Source organism: Geotrypetes seraphini, chromosome 11, assembly GCF_902459505.1.
Source record: "Geotrypetes seraphini chromosome 11, aGeoSer1.1, whole genome shotgun sequence".
NCBI classification, from domain to species: domain Eukaryota; kingdom Metazoa; phylum Chordata; class Amphibia; order Gymnophiona; family Dermophiidae; genus Geotrypetes; species Geotrypetes seraphini.
The window spans coordinates 61,454,405-61,474,971 of record NC_047094.1 but is presented as its reverse complement, the minus strand read 5'-3'; the positions used below and the strand labels follow the sequence as shown (position 1 = coordinate 61,474,971).

Below are 20,567 nucleotides of genomic sequence, written 5' to 3'. Positions count from 1 at the left end.
GGAGAGCGACTCGTCTGATAAAAGGTATGGAAAACCTTTCATACGCTGAGAGATTGGAGAAATTGGGTCTCTTTTCTCTGGAGAAGAGGAGACTTAGAGGGGATATGATAGAGACTTACAAGATCATGAAGGGCATAGAGAGGGTGGAGAGAGACAGATTCTTCAAACTTTCAAAAAATAAAAGAACAAGAGGGCACTCGGAAAAGTTGGAAGGGGACAGATTCAAAACGAATGCTAGGAAGTTCTTCTTTATCCAATGTGTGGTGGACACCTGGAATGCGCTTCCAGAGAGTACGGTAGGGCAGAGTACGTTACTGGGGTTCAAGAAAGGATTGGCAATTTCCTGCTGGAAAAGGGGATAGAGGAGTATAGATAGAGGATAACTGCGCAGGTCCTGGACCTGTTGGGCCGCCGCGAGAGCGGACTGCTGGGCATGATGGACCTCAGGTCTGACCCTGCAGAGGCATTGCTTATGTTCTAAGAAATATCAAGCAAATTATTTTATCTTTTAAACTTCACAGTAAAAATACTCCCAAGTCCCACTTTTCTTGAAAATTTTGTTGTTCATAGAAACATAGAAATAGACGGCAGATAAGGACCACGGCCCATCTAGTCTGCCCACCCCAATGACCCTCCCCTACCTTTCTGTGTGAATAGATCCCACTTATTTATCCCATTTGGCCTTAAAATCAGGCATGCTGCTGGCCTCAATAACCTGAAGTGGAAGACTATTCCAGCGATCAACCACCCTTTCAGTGAAAAAGAATTTCCTGGTGTCCCCGTGCAGTTTCCCGCCCCTGATTTTCCACGGATGCCCCCTTGTTACCTTTGAAAAAGAAGATATCTTCTTCCACCTCGATGCGGCCCGTGAGATACTTGAATGTCTCGATCATGTCACCCCTCTCTCTGCGTTCCTCGAGTGAGTACAGCTGCAACTTATCCAGCCGTTCCTCGTACGGGAGATCCTTGAGTCCCGAGACCATCCGGGTGGCTATTCTCTGGACCGACTCCAGTCTCAGCACATCCTTATGGTAATGCGGCCTCCAGAATTGCACACAGTATTCCAGATGGGGCCTCACCATGGATCTATACAATGGCATAATGACTTCAGGCTTACGGCTGACGAAACTCCTGCGTATGCAACCTATGATTTGCCTTGCCTTGGATGAAGCTTGCTCCACTTGATTGGCAGTCTTCATGTTCTCACCGATGATCACCCCTAAGTCTCGTTCTGCTTCAGTTCTTGTTAGGATCTCGCCATTAAGGGTGTAAGTCTTGCATGGATTTTGGCTGCCCAGGTGCATGACTTTGCATTTTTTGGCATTGAAGCTGAGTTGCCAGGACCTAGACCAGCGCTCCAGTAGGAGTAGGTCGTGCATCATATTGTCGGACATTGAATTTATGTCTGTTGTGCTCTTGCCCACTGCATTGCTTAGTTTGGCGTCATCGGCGAATAATGTTATTTTACCTCGCAGCCCTTCTGCTAAGTCTCTTATAAAGATGTTGAATAGGATCGGGCCCAGGACCGAGCCCTGTGGCACTCCACTGATTACCTCCGTCATTTCGGAGGGGGTGCCGTTCACCACTACCCATCAGCAATCTTTCATTTGCCCCCTGTTTTACTAAAGTGCGCTATGCGTTTTAGTGTGTGTTTAGCGCGCACTAAATCTACGCACAAGCTAATCGCTAACATGCACTTGTTAGCGTTTAGCATGTGGTTAGCATGCGCTAAAATGCTTAGCGTACCTTAGTAAAAGGAGCCCTTAGTTTTGCTACCATTCGGTTTCAATAAAGACATACTGAATACAAAGAGCTGAAATAAATGAGTAATTGTTAACACAAAAAAATTAAAACATTTTCAATAAAAATCAATCTTTTCTTAAATACTGTATTAACTTACCAGACATAGAATAATTGCACAAATTAATAAGTGTAACATAAATACACTTATTTGTATTTTTATTGTACTCCGATGGCGAAATATTTCCTGTTAGCGCACTAATCAAGTCAATACAAGACTAATGGTGTGATAGGTATTGCTATCGTCTGATTCACTGCTAGTATTAGTGGGGGAAAATGGTGCGTTATGACTAGAGGCGCAAACTTGTCTCGGGTACCAAAGGTATCCGCATCATAGTACTTAATAAGAATAAGCAACTGATTATACTTGTACGTTGTATCATTGTTTTCGACTGGCTTATATATTTGTCGCTGATGGATTGTGGAAGAAATTTCATGATTCTAGTTATGATTTATTGGATTACTTTGGCTGGGCCACAAAGATGTTTGTTGTGGGCCGTGAGTTTGACATGTTTTGTTTACACACTCAAGAAGTATGGTCTGGCCACAAATAAAACCTCCTTTCCCTTTGCCCCTGCTCTGGCATCTCTCTCTCCGCTCCTTTCCTCCTGTTCTTCCTTCTCTATTTATTTTCTGCCTCTGTCTAAATTCTCTCTTACTATTCAGTCCTCAATTTCCCTCTTTCATTGTGTCTATCTATAGCTAGCCACCTCTTTCCCTCATCCCTTCCAGTATCTAACTCTATTCTCTTCTCCCAATCCAGCATGTGCCCTTTTTTCTTTCTCCTCTCGACTTCCTTCCATCGTCTATTCCCCTCTCTCACCCCTTTCCATTCAATATCTGCCCCCTTCCCCACACTTCCATTCAGCATTTGTCCCCCTCTCTCTACCCCTTCCATCTACTGTTTACCCTCTGTCTCAACCCTCCCATCCACTGCCCTCTCTGCCCTTTCCATCCAGTATCCGCCCTCTCTCTCTCTTTCATATGGCAATTTCCCTCTTTCTTTGTCCCTTCAATAAGCTGTCTGTCCTGTGACCCTTCTCGCCTTTATACATGATTCATTTCAGCTTCACCCCTCTTCATTTTTCTGTCTTCACCAATTCCCCTATGCTCTGGCATCTCTCTCTTCTCCTTTCCTTCCTTCCTTCCTTCCCACTCAACCCCATGGCCTGGAATCTATCGCCTTTCTTTCTCGCCTATCTTTCCCTCCCCCTCAATGCTCTGGCATCTCCTCTCCTTTCTTTACCTCTGGTCTGGCATCTGTCTCCTTAGTTTCCTTTCCCTTATACCCTGGCATCTCTCTGCTCTCCTCTTCTATCTCTCCTTCCCCTCCATTATCTGGCATTTTCTCTCCTTCCTTTCTCTCCCTCTCTCCTTCCTTGCACCTGGTCTGGCTTCTGTCTCCTTCCCTCTCCATGTGCAAGTGATGGGTAAATGCAGATGCTCAGTAAGAGTTGGTCTTAGAGTGCTGGTAAAAAAATTGAAAAAGAGGACTTTAGAAGTGGTCCTTTGAATACTGGCTACACTTGTAAGAGAGCCCATAAAATCCTGGCTTTGTAGAATGGTCAGTCACACTGGATGCTAATCATTTTGGATTTTCTTTTTCTCCTTCCTGTAAGGATTATTTATGTACCTTAAGGAAGGAGAAGAAAATCCAAAACGATTGGCATCCAGTGTGATTAATTAGAAGTCGACTGCTTGAGTCTTGTATGCTGGGCGTTTACCTGCCAGTTGCTGTGGCCCTCGGGGTGTGGCAGGCAGTCTGCCACGCCCTCGGGGTGTGGCAGGCAGTCTGCCATCCCTGCGATCTCCCTCTCCAGTCTGGGCCCATCTCCGTTGCCCGGTAATCTCAGCGGAGATGCACCGAGACAGGTAGCAGGTGAGAAAGCATCCTGCTGTTTCCATAGTAACGACCCGTAAGCGAACTGAACTCAGGCCATGGAGCTCTAACACGGCACGCACTGACTTCCCTTCTCCAACGAAACATGAATGATGTAATTTCCTGTTTCGGATGCGAAGGGAAGCCAGCGCGCGCAGTGTTAGAGCCCCACGGCCTGAGTTCAGTTAGCTTGCAGGCGAGAGGGTAGTGAGGGAGGGAAGCTGACCTCATCAGACAGTCGGGGGGGGGCCCTCTGCCTTTTTGCTCCCCCCCTAATGCCAGCCCTGGGGCCCCATGATATTTTCGGGCCCTAGGCACATGCCTACTGGGCTTACCCATTAATCCGGCCCTGACAGTGCACTTAGTAGTGTCCGTATCGGGTTCTATGAATGGCATCACCCACATGTGAGAACAAATGCCTGCTGTCCTTGGAAAATACCTACTACAGGTATTACTACAGTATACAGGTACTACTATGGTTGTAGAAGATGTTTTATTGCCTTGCCTAGGGGAGCCACTTGGAATTATTGATCGAGATGTGTCATTTTCTCTGCATGTTTTTATTCATATTTTATTCGACCACAGACTACAAAACCTTCAAAAAAGAAACAAAAACCCTACTCTTCAAAAAATACATAAAACCAATATAACACAACTAAACAGACTCTGAACTCCTCCTGCAATTACTAACTACTCCTTAACAAATTAGAAAATGCTTAAACTTTTCCTAAGTACTTCTTAATATCTTAACAATATGATCTTCCTATTATCATAACAAGTCTTATGTAATCCGCCTTGAATCAAAAGGTAAAGACGGAATAGAAATCACTAATGTAATTCATGAGGACTTTCTCCTTTTGTTGCAGGCGTGAATGACAGAGGAGGTACCCCCCACTGCGTTGAGTGAAACAACACTACGCCTTTTATGTCATGATGACATAGATACTATAAAACAACTCTGTGGTGATTGGTTCCCTATTGAGTAAGTGTCAAAGAATATTCTTATTTTATTTTCTCCTTTTGTGGGTTTTCAGGTCATTGGTGACTGGGGAAGAAGGATCTGCAAACTAGTGCTGCCCAATTCAGGAAAAAAAAATTTTGATTCGATTCAGCCTACTGAATTGGTTTTTCGATTCGATTTTCCTGCCCAATTGGATGTTTTTTTCAAACATCCTTGTAGGTTTATTTTATAGCCTCTTCACCCCCTTTGCCTTCTCCTAACCACACTGGCGCTGTGGTGTAAACAAAATAAACAAACAAAGACTTTTCCTCTCTCTGTTAAATCCTAGCTCACGTTTGCGGTCTAACACCAGCTCTGGCAGGATACACGTTTCAAATCTGACATATTGTAATTACAAAATGGAAAATAAAATTAGTTTTTCTACCTTTTGTTGACAGGTCATTATTCAAATCTTGTTGGTCCCAGGCTCTGGTTGTCTTCTGATAACTTGCTTGCCAGGGTCTCCTTCTTTCTTCTTTCTCCCTGCTAACCATCCATCTTCCATCTCTGTCCTCCCCTTCCGTTTCCCTTCCCTCCTCCGGAGGTCTGGCATCTTTCTTTTTTTTCATCTCCATCCACAGATCCACCTTTTCTTAACTACCCTTTCATCCAGCATCTCTCCCTCCTTCCCCACCACCCCAGGGTCCACCATCTCTCCCTTTCTTTTCCCAACTACCCTCCTATCCAGTATCTCTATCCCCCCTCCACACCATCCCTTGTGTCCAACTTCTCTCTATTTCTGTTCCTTCCCTCCCTAAATCCCATTGTCCATCATCTCTCTCCCTCTCCTCTATTTTTAGACTTATTATTTCTTCCCCCCCCCCAAAGTCTGGCATATGCACATCTCTTTGAACCCCCTTCCCTCCCTCCTGTACTTCTATACCAGGGCCCCCTTCCCCTGAAGGCCTGTACCCCCATCCCTGAAGGCCTGTTCCCCCCTCCCCCCCGCCTTGGAGGCCTGCCTGTCCTTCCTGAAGGCCTATGCCACCGTCCCTGGCCTGTCCTCCCCCCCCCTTAAAGGCCTGTTCCCCCCTTGAAGGCCTGTCCCACCCCCTGAAGGACTGCCCCCCCCAAAAGGACTGCAGTGCTTTGAGCTGTTTCCTCTGCTGCGGTCCCGCCCCTCCTCTGATGGCTTGTCCCTCTCCCATTACACATTCTTCTTTTTTTTTTTTTTTTAACCAGCTCCTGCTTGGGTCTTTAGTGCTCCCTCTGAGGAATCCGATGCTCGGGGCCCCGCACCGGATCGGCGTGCACTGGCGGTTGTGGCTTTGTTCGTTTTCTGGCTATGTCTTCTGATGACGCCAATGGTGCTTTCCATAGGGCTGCTTCCCACCCCTGATGTCGGCATTCTTCTTACCAGCACTGACCCATACAGAAGGCAGGCGTCGGCAGGCCTTGAGCATGCACAGATACTCAAGGCCCCACGTGGATCGGCATACCGGCAAACAGCTTTTTTTTGTCTTCTGGCATCTGTGGCTTGGAGCACAGACTGGTAAGGCTGGCTGCCTATTAATTGCTGAAAGGATAAAGCATTGTTTTTTTTTGTTTTTGTTTGGAATTTGTGGGACCTTTTTTGATTAAAATTTATTGCTGCTGTTGAATTTGTGGGACCTTTTTTGATTAAAATTTATTGCTGCTGTTGAATTTGTGGGACTGTTTTGGTTGTTAAAATGTATTGCTGATGCACTTCTTGTTCCCAGTCCTCACTGTTTTGTTATTGGTGCCATCATCCTTATGGGGGTGGTGATCCTAACCCCATGCAATTCAGTTCATGAAATAATGTAAAATTGGAGGAGTTAGGTACCAATTTATAAGGAGAGAATCCCTCCACTATTTACCATGGTTAAAATGTGAATTTTTTAAATTTGCTTCAAAGCCCTGGGTTCATAACCTGTAAGAAAAAGAAAACAGTCTTGATCAGAAAGTTCACTCATTTTCAATTGCATTGTTTTCTTGACGCTATGGGGAGGGATACTGGTATATGGAGAACAAAGATGTGGGTCATCTGGGGGGGGCGTGTATGAAAGGCAATGATGTGTAGGTCATCTGGGAGTCATTTACAGCAGTGATCTTCAACCGCAAGTCTGCAGACCAATGGCGGTCCACAGAAATTTTTTGCCAGTTCACAGTGCCAACACGTGCATTGGGCCAGAGACAGTGTTCTTCAGTTGCCAGTCCGCGATGCAATCAATGCGGCGTTATCTTTTGGCCGGCTCCCTCTTCCTCACTGCCTCAGTGCACAAAGTCATGGGCAGCGGCTCCATGCGTCCTGCACCTGAACCGGAAGCCTTCTCTCTGACATCGCTAATTCAGAGGGAAGGTTTCTAGATGAGGCGCGGGACATGCAATGAGCCGCTGGCCGCGGCTTTGTGTACTGCGTGAGTGAGGAACAGGGAGCCGGCCTGAAGATAACACTGGGGGGGCGACATAAAACAGTCAGGCAGGAGCAGGCCAGAAGGTAAGGCACAATATGGAGGGAGGGAGACAACGAAGTTAGGGGGAATGATTTTATTTTTTAATTTAGTGATTCAATTGTGTCAGTTTTGAGAATTTACATCTGCTGTCTGTATTTTGCACTGTTCAGGAAGAAATGTTTCTTTTTCTCTGGGGTTGTACTGTATGCAAAATCTTGCATCTTAGGGTTTTGTTTGTATATATTAGTATTTTTAGTTTGCACTGTTCAGGAAGAAATGTTTCTTTTTCTCTGGGGTTGTACTGTATGCAAAATCTTGCATCTTAGGGTTTTGTTTGTATATATTAGTATTTTTAGTTTGTGGTCCCGTGTTTGCATAGGAGTTAAATGTGTTCTGGTAGGAATGAATGTTGAGAAGCATACAGAGTGTGCTTTGTGTAGTTTAATTTTGTAGTTAACCATTATGTGTTGTTAATAAGATTATATTGTGTGTATATATGGAAAAAAGTGTTAAATTTGTACTATTATGGGAGCGGGATCTGGGGTTGAGATGGGCGGGGTCTGGCCCACGACTTAGCCCAATGTTCTTCAACCACCGATCCGCGGACCAGTGCCGATCCACAAAATAATGATTTTATTTCCGCCAGTCCATAGGTATAAAAAGGTTGAATAACACTGATTTACAGTACTATTTCATGGATTGCAGAAGAAAGAGGCAAGGTTTTTTTGAGACTAATAGAATGTTTGCTCTAACTTCTCTCACTATTCTCTACCATTTACCAGTACCTGTGCACAGAATTACTGTTACACATGCTGAATGTCAAGAAGCACATTTTATACCTATGAGCTTCTTAGCATGTAGTGTGCATTACAACAATTCCCATATGAACAATCTTTACATTTTTTTCTATACATTGCTTTCTTTTAGGAGTGGCTAGTCTTGATGGGAACACGAAAACAGATGTCATATGATGCCGCATTTAAATCGGAAGTTGTATTAAGAGCAGAAGAGAGCAATAATTCAATTGCAAGCAAAGAATTTGATATTAGCGAAAAGCAAATAAGGGACTGGAGAAAGCAGAAGGCCAGATTAGAACAAATGCCAGAATCCAATAAGGCTTATCGAGGAGTATTTGGAAGAACTGGGTATGTCTCATCCTCCTAGGGATTCTCTCAAATTACACATGAATGGCATTCTTTCTCAAACTGCGAAATCTTGATACACCATACTCCATTCCTGCTGTGCCAGCAAAGATGGAATCTCGATATAGGATGGTTCATTGTAAAGGATTTGAGAAGTCTCAACTATTACATCAATCTCTTCTCATTGAATCCTCTTTGAAAAGATCTAATCCTGCCATAGTTTATGCCACAGTTCCGCCTGGTCGAGAGGGAAGAACTATGGACAAGTTTGGTCATTGGCTGTATCAAAATTCGATGATGACAAACCAAATTTTGAGCTATAACTTTGTCTTCTTATCTGAAGCATTTGGTCAACGCAATGCCTAATTTTTTCAAGTATCTTCCTCAACATCGACTTCCAGAGTTTCAACACATGCATCACACTCTGGATCAGTGTTCCCGCTAAGCTGCGCTGGGGTGTGCGGGCGCACAAAATATTACCTCGCAGCGCACAAGTTTCTCGTCACAGCGCACACAGTGTAGAGCACAGTTCTTCAACCGCCGGTCCGCAAACAAAATCTTGCCGGTCCGCCAAGGATTCGGTCCCCGCCGCAACGAAAGGCCGGCGTCAGCTGACTTGCAACTTCCTGTTGCAGTCGCTGTGCCGGGACTCCTGCCTTCGCCGGGACTCCTGCCTTCCACCGCGTTTGCCTCCTGCCTTGTCTCCGCACCTCCAGACCAGCAGCGGCAGCTGTGTATGCTTTTAACTTCGGCACAGAGCTGCCCCTAATCAATAGTTTAGCGCGGTTTCATAAGGCAGCCTCGGGGCCTTTGCTAGGCCGGCCCACATCGCATCATCGAAGCGGGCCGGCTATCAAAGGCCCCGAGGCTGCCTCATGAAACCGCGCTAAACTATTGATTAGGGGCAGCTCTGTGCCGAAGTTAAAAGCATACAGAGCTGCCGCTGCTGGTCTGAACTCTTGGGCCGCTGAAGGAGGGCAAAAAGCAGCTGTCCTGGAGGTTTCCCTTCCTCTCGCCTTTACAGGTTCCTTTTTTCCACCTTTTTTTTTTTTTCCTTCAAACGGCAACGGGCCCCAGCATCGACATCAATCAAGTAAGTTCCACTGTCAATCAAGCGGTTCTGCTCGGCCAAAGCTTCCCCTGTGACATGAGCCACCCTCAGGGGAAAGAAAGGGACCCACAAAGGTGAGGGGAAGGGGGGCAGATGATGGAAGTTGGGGGGGGGGGGAGAGAGAGAGAGAGAGAGAGAAGGGGCAGATGATGGAATGGAGGAGATGAGAGAGAGAGAGAAGGGGACAGATGATGGAAGTGAGAAGAAGGGAGAGAGAGCAGAAGGCAGATGGATGTCAGTTGAGAAGGGAGAGCAGATGCTGAATGGAAGTGGGGAAAGAACACATACTGGATGGAAGGAGGAGATAAATAAAGGGGGAAGAAAATAGTAAGATAATGGAGGGGTGAGGGAAAGGGGTGACAAGCTGTGTGTAGACACAGTGAAAAGAGGGAAACGGGACTAAATAGTAAGAAAGAATTTAATTTAGATGGAGGCAGAAAATAGAGAAGGAAGACCAGAGAAGAAAAGGGAAGAGAGAGCAGAGAATGATCAGATCTGAGTGGAGGAAATGAGAAGAGAGATATGCTAAAAACCACAGGGGGGAGGGAAGGATAGAGATGCCAGACCATGAGGGGAACAGAAGGAAGATGATGGATGCTAGACCAAATTGGGGGGTGGGGGGGGGGGCAGGAGGAGAGATGGCAGGGAAAGACAGACAGTGAATGGAAGGGGCAGATGCTGGACTGAAGAGACAGAGAAGGTTATCATGCTGCTGTACCGGGCCATGGTACGCCCTCACCTGGAGTACTGCGTCCAGCACTGGTACTTTAAGAAGGACACGGTACTACTCGAAAGGATCCAGAGAAGAGCAACTAAAATGGTTAAGGGGCTGGAGGAGTTGCCGTACAGCGAAAGATTAGAGAAACTGGGCCTCTTCTCCCTTGAGCAGAGGAGATTGAGAGGGGACATGATAGAAACATTCAAGGTACTGAAGGGAATAGACTTAGTAGCTAAGGCAGGGAGAACGAGAGGGCACTCTCTAAAGTTGAAAGGGGATAGATTCCATACAAACGTAAGGAAGTTCTGTGGTAGAAAGCAACATATTTATTTGGCTCATAACTTGCTGGCGCCCGATATTTTTAGCTCACAGTGAAAAAAGTTTGCTCACAACACCCGCCCGCTTAGAGGGAACACTGCTCTGGATCAACTTCGCATGCATATGGTTCAAACTGCATATGATGCATTTGAAATGTCCTCTAGAGTCAATGAGTTCTTGGTGGTGATGCACCGTCTTGCCTGGCTCTGCACCGTAGATATGCACCCGAATCTCATGCCAATATCTCATGCGAGGGCAATGAGGAGTTTGACTCTATTGAGGCAGCTACAATGCGCTTATCTGAGCATGAGAAGTCATTTGCTTCCATAGTCAGGCCAAAGCCTTTCACCACTAAGAGTTATAGGCCTCCTCCATCTTACCAGAGGTGTTATCCTCAAAAGTCAACACCTTATTCAAGGCAGCCTCCTAAGAAACAGCAGTAGCAGCAATAGCAATGGCAGCGTAAACCTCGGACCCCTGCTGCACCCAAGGCCTCTCAGTCTTTTTGACCATCTAACACAGAACATAACCTCAATCGTTCTGCTTCTGTCCTCTCCTCTCCCCATTGGTGGTCATCCCCATCATTTTTACCAGCGATGGGAATTAATTAAATCTGACCTCTGGGTCCTCACAATCATCAGGGAAAGTTACTCTCTTCACTTCATCCAGATTCCACCAGATCTTCCCCCAAGAGAGTATCCTTCCAATCCATCGCAGACCATCCTTCTTCTTCAGGAAGCTTAATCCCTGCTTTTTCTCTGTGCCATCGAGAAAGTTCCTCTGGAACAGCAGAGCACGGGATTTTACTCCCGTTACTTCCTTGTCCCGAAGAAGACGGGGATCTGCGACTTATTTTGGATCTCAAAGCTTTATATCCCCTTCTAGATCACAACGATTGGTTATGCTCTCTAGATCTCAAAAAAACTTACACTCACATTCCCATTCATCCAGCCTCTCGCAAGTTTCTCAGATTTCAGGTGGGAAATCATTTTCAATACAGAGTGCTACCCTTCGGCCTGGCATCATCTCCAAGAGTGTTCACCGAATACCTAGTAGTAGTAGCAGCAGCTCTGCACAGCCATGGTCTTCAGGTTTTCCTGTACCTGGACGACTGGCTCATCAAAGATTCAACATCTCAGGGGGTTATTGTAGGGACCCAACGGACTATTTGGTTTCTACAAAGTTTGGGGATCGAAATAAACTTTCCAAAATCCCAGCTACAGCCCTCTCACACTCTACAGTTCATTGGAGCTGTACTGGATACTGTGCAACTCAGAGCATTCCTTCCTCAACAAAGTCAGGATGCTCTCATTCAACTTTGTCAACAAGTATCATCCCTCACTTCACTCTTAGCGAGACACATGATGTTTCTCCTAGGTCACATGGCCTCTATAGTTCACGTGACTCCTTTTGTCAGACTTCACCTCAGAATTCTTCAGTGGACCTTGGCAGTGGGCGCAGGCTTTCAAACCACTCTCAGCATATTACAGTGACTCCTTCGTTGAGACAGTCTCTCCACTGGTGGATGCTCTCTTCCAACCTCTCCAGAGGTTTACTGTTTCAAACACCCCCTCATCAGAAGGTCCTCATGACAGATTCCTCAACCTACGCTTAGGGGGCTCATCTCGATGGTCTCCGTACTCAAGGGCATTGGTTCAGAACAGATAGTCGGTGTTGCATAAATCTGTTGGAACTCAAAGCGATATTCAATGCTCTCAAAGCTTTTCATCATCATCTTCTTGATCACTTAGTCCTCATTCGTACAGACAATCAAGTAGCCATGTACTATGTCAACAAGTAGGGAGGAACAGGATCTCTTCCCCTTTGCCAGGAGGCTCAGAAGGTTTGGAATTGGGCAATTCTTCACAATATCTTTCTGAAAGCCATCTACATTCAAGGCCTCATGAATGGACACTCACTTAGTCGCTTCTTCATCATATTTTTTCTCAGTGGGGAACTCCTCAAATAGATCTCTTTGCATCTCCCCACAACAACAGACTCCCTCAGTTTTGCTCCAGGAGATACTCTCCTCATCGCCTTGAGGCAGATGCTTTTCTTCTGGAATGGACAAACCAGTTTCTGTATGCATTTCTTCCATTTCCTCTCATTCTCAATACACTCATCAAACTCAAACACGAACATGCCGCCATGATTCTCATAGCTCCTCAGTGGCCCAGACAACCTTGGTTCTCCCTTCTACTTCAACTCAGCAGCAGGGAGCCACTACTTCTACCAATTTTTCTGTCTCTGCTTACACAGAGTCAAGGGTCGCTGCTTCATCCCAACCTGCAGTCTCTGCACCCGACAGCTTTGTACCTTTCAACGTAACTGCAAAAGTTAGAGAAATGGTTTAATGCCTGGCAACTAAAATTCAATGTAAAGAAATGCAGAATAATTCATTTGGGGATTAATAATCGGAAGGAACTGTATATGCTGGGAGGTGAGAAGCTGATTTGCACAGATGGGGAGAGGGACCTTGGGGTGATTAGTGTCTGAAGATCTAAAAGCAAAAAAACAGTGTGACAAGGCGGTGGCTGCTGCCAGAAGGATGCTGGGCTGTATAAAGAGAGGCGCAGCCAGAAGAAGGTGTTGATGCCCCTGTACAGGTCATTGGTGAGGCCCCCATGTGGAGTATTGTGTTCAGTTTTGGAGACTGTATCTGGTGAAGGACATAAGAAGTCTTGAAGCAGTCCAGAGGAGGGCGACGAAAATGATAGGAGGCTTGCGCAAGAAGATGTATGAGGAGAGACTGGGAGCCCTGAATATGGATACCCCAGAGGAAAGGAGGGACAGGGGAGATATGATTCAGATATTCAAACACTTGAAGGGTATTAACGTAGAACAAAATCTTTTCCAGAGAAAGGAAAATGGTAAAACCAGAGGACATAATTTGAGGTTGAGGGGTGGTAGATTCAAGAGCAATGTTAGGGAATTCTACTTTACGGAGAGGATGGTGGATGCCTAGAATGCACTCCTGAGAGGGGTGGTGGAGAAGAAAACAGTGACTGAGTTCAAAGAAGCATGGGATGAACACAGAGGATCTAGAATCAGAAAATAATATTAAATATTGAACTAAGGCCAGTACTGGGCAGACTTGCACGGTCTGTATATGGCCTTTTGGGGGAGGATGGGCTGGAGAGGGCTTCAGTGGCTAGGAGGGTGTAGATGGGCTGGAGTAGGTTTTGACGGAGATTTCGGCAGTTGGAATCCAAGCACAGTACCAGATAGAGCTTTGGATTCTTGCCCAGAAATAGTTAAGAAGAAAAAATTTAAATTGAATCAGGTTGGGCAGACTGGATTAACCATTCGGGTCTTTATCTGTCGTCATCTACTATGTTACTATGTTATGTTACTGCCAATTTCCAGTTCTCTCAATCTGTAGCAGACATTTTAGAGGCTTCCAGAAAGCCTACTACTAGGCAATGTTACCATCAGAAATGGACTAGGTTTTTTGCTTGATGCGCCCTTCGTAACAAGGAGCCTCAGTCTATCTCCTTATCTTCAGTTTTGGATTATCTGTAGGCCTCAAATCCACATCCATTAGAGTCCATCTTAGTGCAATTGCTGCTTTTCATCAGCCACTAGAAGGAAAACCTTTATCTGCTCATCCTGTGGTTTCCAGATTTATGAAAGGACTTTTCAATGTCAAAGCACCTCTCAAACCACCTCCAGTGGTTTGGGTTCTCAATGTTGTTCTTGCTTAGTTGATGAAGCCTCCATTTATACCAATGTGTACAGCTCATCTGAAATATCTCACTCGGAAAGTGGTCTTCCTTATTGCTCTCACTTCTACTCGCAGAGTTGGTGAGCTACAAACTTTAGTAGCAGACCCACCTTTCACAGTATTCCATCATGGCAGTAATAATAATAATAACTTTATTTTTATATACCGCCATATCACAAACAGTTCTAAGCAGTTTACAAGGGACGAGATTGTATGCAGACAGCGACATTACAGAGAACTTTCCAAAATTACATTGGCTTGTTAAGTTTAGTCGGGTTTATCTGGAAGTGTTTTGGAAGTACATCAGGTTGAAGTGGGGTCCTCCGTACTAATCCTAAATTCTTACCAAAAGTTGTTTCAGAATTTCATCTAAATCAATCCATTGTTCTTCCAGTGTTTTTTCCAAAGCCTCATTCTCATCCTTGAGAAACAGTTCTTCATACTCTGAACTGCAAACGTGCTTTGGCTTTCTGCTTACAAAGGACTAAGCCACAAAGATCTTCTCCTCAACTTTTTGTCTTCTTCGATCCAAATAAGTTGGGACATCCAGTTTCCAAGCACACCATCTCCAACTGGTGGCTTCTGGCATCTCTTTCTTATGCTCGGGCTGGCCTACATTTATATGGTAGAATCACAGCGCATAAAGTTAGAGCCATGGCAGCATCTGTATTTTTCCTTAGATCTACTCCTATTGAGGAAATCTGCAAAGCTGCCACTTGGTCCTCGGTTCATACATTCACCTCTCACCTCCCCTGCCCTGCAATAATGATTAAACAACTACAAACAATTCAAAACACAGCTCTGAGACTCGTCTACTCATTGAAGAAACATGACCACATTACAGAGGCATACATCGATTCACATTGGCTTCCAATCCAGGAAAGAATACAATTTAAATTCTATTGTATACTATTTAAAAGTATAAACGGAGACAGCCCAATCTACCTAAACAACCGCTTCATCCAAACTACCTCTACCAGGAATAGAAGAACACACACCCCATTCACATACCCCCCAATCAAAGAAGTAAAATGGAAAAAACTATACAACGGCCTACTAGCCACTCAAGCAGCAAAACTAGATAACCAAATCTCCAACCAAGACTACAAGATGTTCAGAAAGGAAATAAAAACTATATTCATCAAGAAATCCCTGAATAAGGCTTAAAACTATGAATACCTTTCTTCTTACCATCCTCTCCCTAACCCCTGATCCTACCTGACCCACTCTTGGAAACGATCTTTGATCTAACTTTGTAACACTCCTTCTATAACTCTTTTTGTAATGTCGGAATAGAAATCTGTAATATAATGTAATTGTCTGGATTCTTTTTTCAGATGGGATGGCTACTTTGGCCAGACAGTTTTACAAAATTTATTCTCCTGAATTGCCAACACTCCCACCATCCCATTCTGGTTAGCTTGGAGGTCACCCATATGTAAGAATATGCTGCCTGCTTGTCCAGGGATAAAGCACAGTTACTTACCGTAATAGCTGTTATCCAGGGACAGCAGGCAGATATTCTCACAACCCACCCACCTTCCCTGGTTGGCTTCTTAGCTAGCTATCCGAACTGATGAGACGTGCACCCTACCTCGGGTGGAAGGCATGCGTGGTGCAGCAGTTGCAAACTTTCTAAAAGTTCTTCAAGCATGTCTGCTTGTGAAGCTATCCGCATCCAGGCTCCGTGGTTGACGTCACCCATATGTGAGAATATCTGCCTGCTGTCGCTGGATAACACCTGTTACAGTAAGTAACTGTGCTGTAACAGGTGTTATCCAGCGACAGCAGGCAGATATTCTCACATATGGGTGACGTCAACCACCACTCATATTGCTTGAGAGGTAGAGAGTAGTTGTTTTCCACTGACTTCTTTCTTCTCCATTTTACATTGATATGCAAGTATAAGTCTGAATTAGAGAATGACACGGTGGCGGTTACCCGCGGCTAGCCGCGTTTAGCCGCGGGTAACCCGCCGGAATGGGGAATGAAAAATAACAGTCGCTGCGGGGACGGGGACAAGGCCATTCACCGCCCGTGGAGCAGTGAATGGTCTTGTCTCCGCAGTGAGGCATTAGCGTTTAGCCAGCCCATAGCGTTTAGCCAGCTCCCTCCCTCTACCTCACCTTAAATTCTGAGTTTGCCGGCTTCCATTTTCCTGAGCCGCACGCGTTTAAAAAGCCGTGCACGCGCAGCTGCGCGAGTCCATCAAGCTTCTCCTCTGACGCAATCGGAAACAGGAAGTTGCAGGAGAGGAGAAGCTTGATGGACTCGCGCAGCCGCGCGTGCGCGTCTTTTTAAACACGTGCGGCTCGGGGAAAAAGGAAGCCGGCAAACTCAGAATGTAAGGTGAGGTGGAGGGAGGGAGCTGGTTAAACGCTGCGATCGGGTAGGTGGGGGCTGCTAGACCGTGAGATCGCGTTTGTTCCCGGCTCATACTAGGAAGGAGGGAGTGAAAGGAAAAAAAATTCTGGGCCAAGGGGATGAAGAGGGAAAGAAAGAAACCCATAGCAGGAAAGAAAGGGGAAGACAGGCAGGTGAGCCAGATGCTAGAAGCAGGGGGGGGGAGAAAGAGGGAAAGAAGCTAGATGGGGTTGAAAAGAAGAGACACGCTGGTATGGAAGAGGAAGATAGGGGAAATCTGGACAGAGGAAGGTAACAGAAAGAGGGGGAATTATGTGCATGGGGCATAGGGACAGAGACATAAAGGGGACATGCCATGGGGATGGACACAGGGGGGGGGGCAATGGCAGATACATAGGAGAGATATTAGAAATGGGGAAAATAGGAACACAGAAGCGAGATAGTTTGTGGGAATGGGACAGGGACAGAGCTCGCAGGCTCCAGCGGCTTGCACAAATTACATTGTAACATGCCACGAAAATAAGAGGGAGGGAGGTAGATAGATAGGCCACGCGAGAGGAGCTGAAGGGTGGTAGAAAGGAACAGATTGTAAAGGAGGGAGGGAAAGGTGGTGGTGGAAAGGAATAGAACAGATATTGAAAGAGGGTAGAGAGGAACAGACCCTGAAGGGAAATGTGGAAGACAGAGTGGGGAGAAGATGCTGGAAGGGAAGAAGACAGATGCCAGACTATGGGGGAGCGGAGGGAAGAAGATGGGTGCTAGACCAATTGGGGGAGGGTGAAGGGAGAGGCACAGTAACAGCAAATGGAAGACGCAGAGAGAAGACACACAGTGGATGGAAGGAATTGAATGAGAAGATGTGGAAAGCAGAAACCAGACAACAAAGGTAGAAAAAAAATTATATTTATTTATTTTTTGCTTTAGGATAAAGTAGTATATTAGTTGTGTTGATAAAAATTTATAAACAAAGCCCTGCCAGCTGAACATCTCTTTCTCTAGTTCAGCAGCAGGAACTTTGATTTATAAGAAAGGAATAAGCTAAATATTACAGTACTAAGGCTTATATGGATCCTGCGGGGACGGTGACGGGGCGGTGAATGGGATGGCAGTGGCGGTGATGGGGCGGTGAAAGGGGTGACGGTGATGGGGCGGTGAAGGGAATGGCGGTGACAGAGCAGTGCAGAGGATGGTGGGCTGGGGATGGGGCGGTGACGGGGACAGATTTTTTCCCCGTGTCATTCTCTAGTCTGAATCCTAACCAGAAACCTATATTCTCCAGACTATCTTTAATTCCACTCTGTTTTCTCCCTAGATACCCGGACTCATGGTATCGGGACATCACTTCCAACAAGAAATTTTTTTCCTTAGCTGCCACCTACAATGGCACCATTGTGGGGATGATAGTGGCTGAAATAAAAGGCAGAACAAAAGTACATAAAGAGGTAAGGAATTGTATGAATGGCTTAGAATACCTGAGCTTGCCTGTCTCCTACAGGAAGACATATACTTTAAATAGATATATCCTTTAAAAATTATGATTTGCACAACAGTTATACCACATATGTATAAAATTTAGTGTGGTGTTTGTTAAACCATTGCTTGTTCATTGTACACATGCGAGTCAAAAATCTTTGGGGGGTTTGTTTGGGTTTTTTGGAGGGGAGAGTTGGTCATAGCTGATTTGTAAGAAGATCAAACATTCAGACCCTGTGTGATTTTCTGTTTTTAGAGACTTAGGGCCCATTTACTAAGTTGTTTTGTACTGACATGTACTTAACACAGGACAAATGGCCCAGTGCAAGACACACTAAAGCATTCTGTATTAGTTTTCCCATCTCTGCACACTAAACTCATGGAATTTGTTTATTTATGGATGGTGCATTGAATCGCTATTCAGCTAGCATGCTGACATTAATGTTATGCTAACTGATTTGTGGGCCCTTAATACGGGAGCCCTTAGCACCTTCTAAATAGGAGGTGATAAGTGCTCCCATGTTAATTTTTTTTTTTTTTTTTAAATGGCCACATGCTAATGCTAATTAGTGCATGGCCAGAAATTCGACAAATAGAAAAAAAGCCCTATTTTATGTCTAACTAGAAATGGGCTTAATGTGCAAGACAGTCCTTTATTTTATTTAGAAACATAGAAATAGACGGCAGATAAGGGCCACGGCCCATCTAGTCTGCCCACCTTAATGACCCACCCCTACCTTTCTCTGTTCCGCCTATCAACTAGGTGAATTACAGATTCATGTACATAAAATAAATAGATACAAATTCAATAAGTAGAAGTCATCTATAATATTAAAATGCTAAGCGTGTATGCGCACTCTTACCGCGTGCTTCCCTGATCCCTGATCTGTCGGGCTATGGCGGTAAGAGTGCGCATGTTACCGGCCAGGTAAAACACCACAACTCCCCTCCCTTCCCCCTCACCCACCTGCCGCCGACCCTACCTGGCACACCATTAACACGCCACGACTCTTCCACCCCCCCCCCCCTCGCTGACCCTACCCGGCACACCAGAAACCCCCATTGACCCTCCCAGCTGACCCTCCCACCGCTACACGGCCGACAAACCTCGCAGCTCCAGCAGTCCCAGGAACAGTAAACATGCTGCTTCGGGTCTTCTACTGGCCTAATTTTCCTCTGCCGCGTCCCTGATGACTGCTGGAGCTGCGAAGTTTGTTGGCCATCTAGCGATGGGAGGATCAATGGAGTTTCTGGTGTGCCAGGTAGGGTCGGCGCAGGGGGGGGGGGTTAAAAACATGCTGCTCAGGGGGATGGGAGGCAGCCAGGCAGACTGACATCGGAGGGGGGTGTCAATAGAAGGGGAATGGGAGGCAGGCTGGCATCGGAGGGGGGGTGGGGGGTTTCAGTGGAAGGCAGGCTGGCATCGGGGGTTGGGGTGGTTTCCATGGAAACGCTGCTCAGGGGGATGGGAGGCAGGCAGGCTGGCATGGGGGGTGTTCAATGGAAGGCAGGCAGGCTGGCAACGGGGGGTGGGGGGGTTTCAATGGAAACATGCTGCTCAGGGGGATGGGAGGCAGGCAGGCTGGCATCGGGAGGGGTGGGTTTTTTTTTAATGGAAACATGCTGCTCGGGGATGGGAGGCAGGCAGGCAGACTGGCATCGGGGGGTTAAATGGAAACATGTTGCTCAGGGGGATGGGAGGCAGGCATGCTGGCATCGGGGGTGGGGGGTTTAAATGGAAACATGCTGCTCAGATGGATGGGAGGCAGGCAGGCTGGCATCGGAGGTGGGGGTGGGACAAAGTCTGGAAGATAATGATGGGGACATAAGAAGGAGGCACTGGAGGCACTAAGGACATAGGATACACTGAGGGCATTAAGCAGGACAGAGGCACTGGGGGCACTAAGGACACGGGAAGGAGGCACTGGGGGCACTAAGGACATGGGAAGGAGGCACTGGGGGCACTAAGGACACAGTACATTGTGGGGAGCTGGACACATTACCTGAGGGAATTGAGGAGACTTCTACTGCTGTCCCCGTGTTCCCCGCAGCAGCGGTTCTTTGGTTGTTGGAATTTCCCTGGCAGGCATTCACCGAGACGGACCCTTGACGTCATCGGGTCCGTCTCTACTGGATAAATTGACAACGATGCAGCGGGTGCGGCCGCAGGGCATACCCAAAGGGGCACGTCAGGCCCCTTGGAGACACGAGGAGCCGGGGAGCTAGTATAACGTGTTGTATTAATTATCATATTACTATTATATCAGTGTTAGATCAACATGGGGAAAAGGAAAATTAAACCGAAGAGTTCTACACCTACTATATCTGTCCCTATGGATAAGCATCTAACACTAGTAACTGGAAACTTTCCACCAGAATCTATCAATATTAACTCTTCTTTGTCTGGTGTTTCTATGAGTCTTCTCGATCGATCTCCTTCCCTTCACCCAGTATCATGTGAACGTAGGAATAATATTCCTACAGTATCCACCGAATCAGGGGTAGCTTTCACTCAGATAAATAAGTTGGTATATACTGATTTTTCAGGAATTGTGGAGGAACAATCACTTTCGATGGAAGCATATGATATCTGCTTGGTTAAGTTGTTTATATTTCCCAAATGG

At 46.1% G+C, this 20,567-nt stretch overlaps 1 protein-coding gene across 1 annotated transcript in view; it reads left to right on the top strand.

Annotated features, from left to right (window-relative positions):
- NAA60 (N-alpha-acetyltransferase 60, NatF catalytic subunit) overlaps positions 1-20,567 on the top strand; it is a 224,393-nt gene that overhangs the window by 101,489 nt on the left and 102,337 nt on the right. Inside the window, 2 exon segments of the mRNA XM_033915110.1 lie at positions 4,546-4,661; positions 17,783-17,912. Coding sequence (XP_033771001.1) covers positions 4,552-4,661; positions 17,783-17,912 — 240 coding nt within the window. The 5' untranslated portion in view covers positions 4,546-4,551.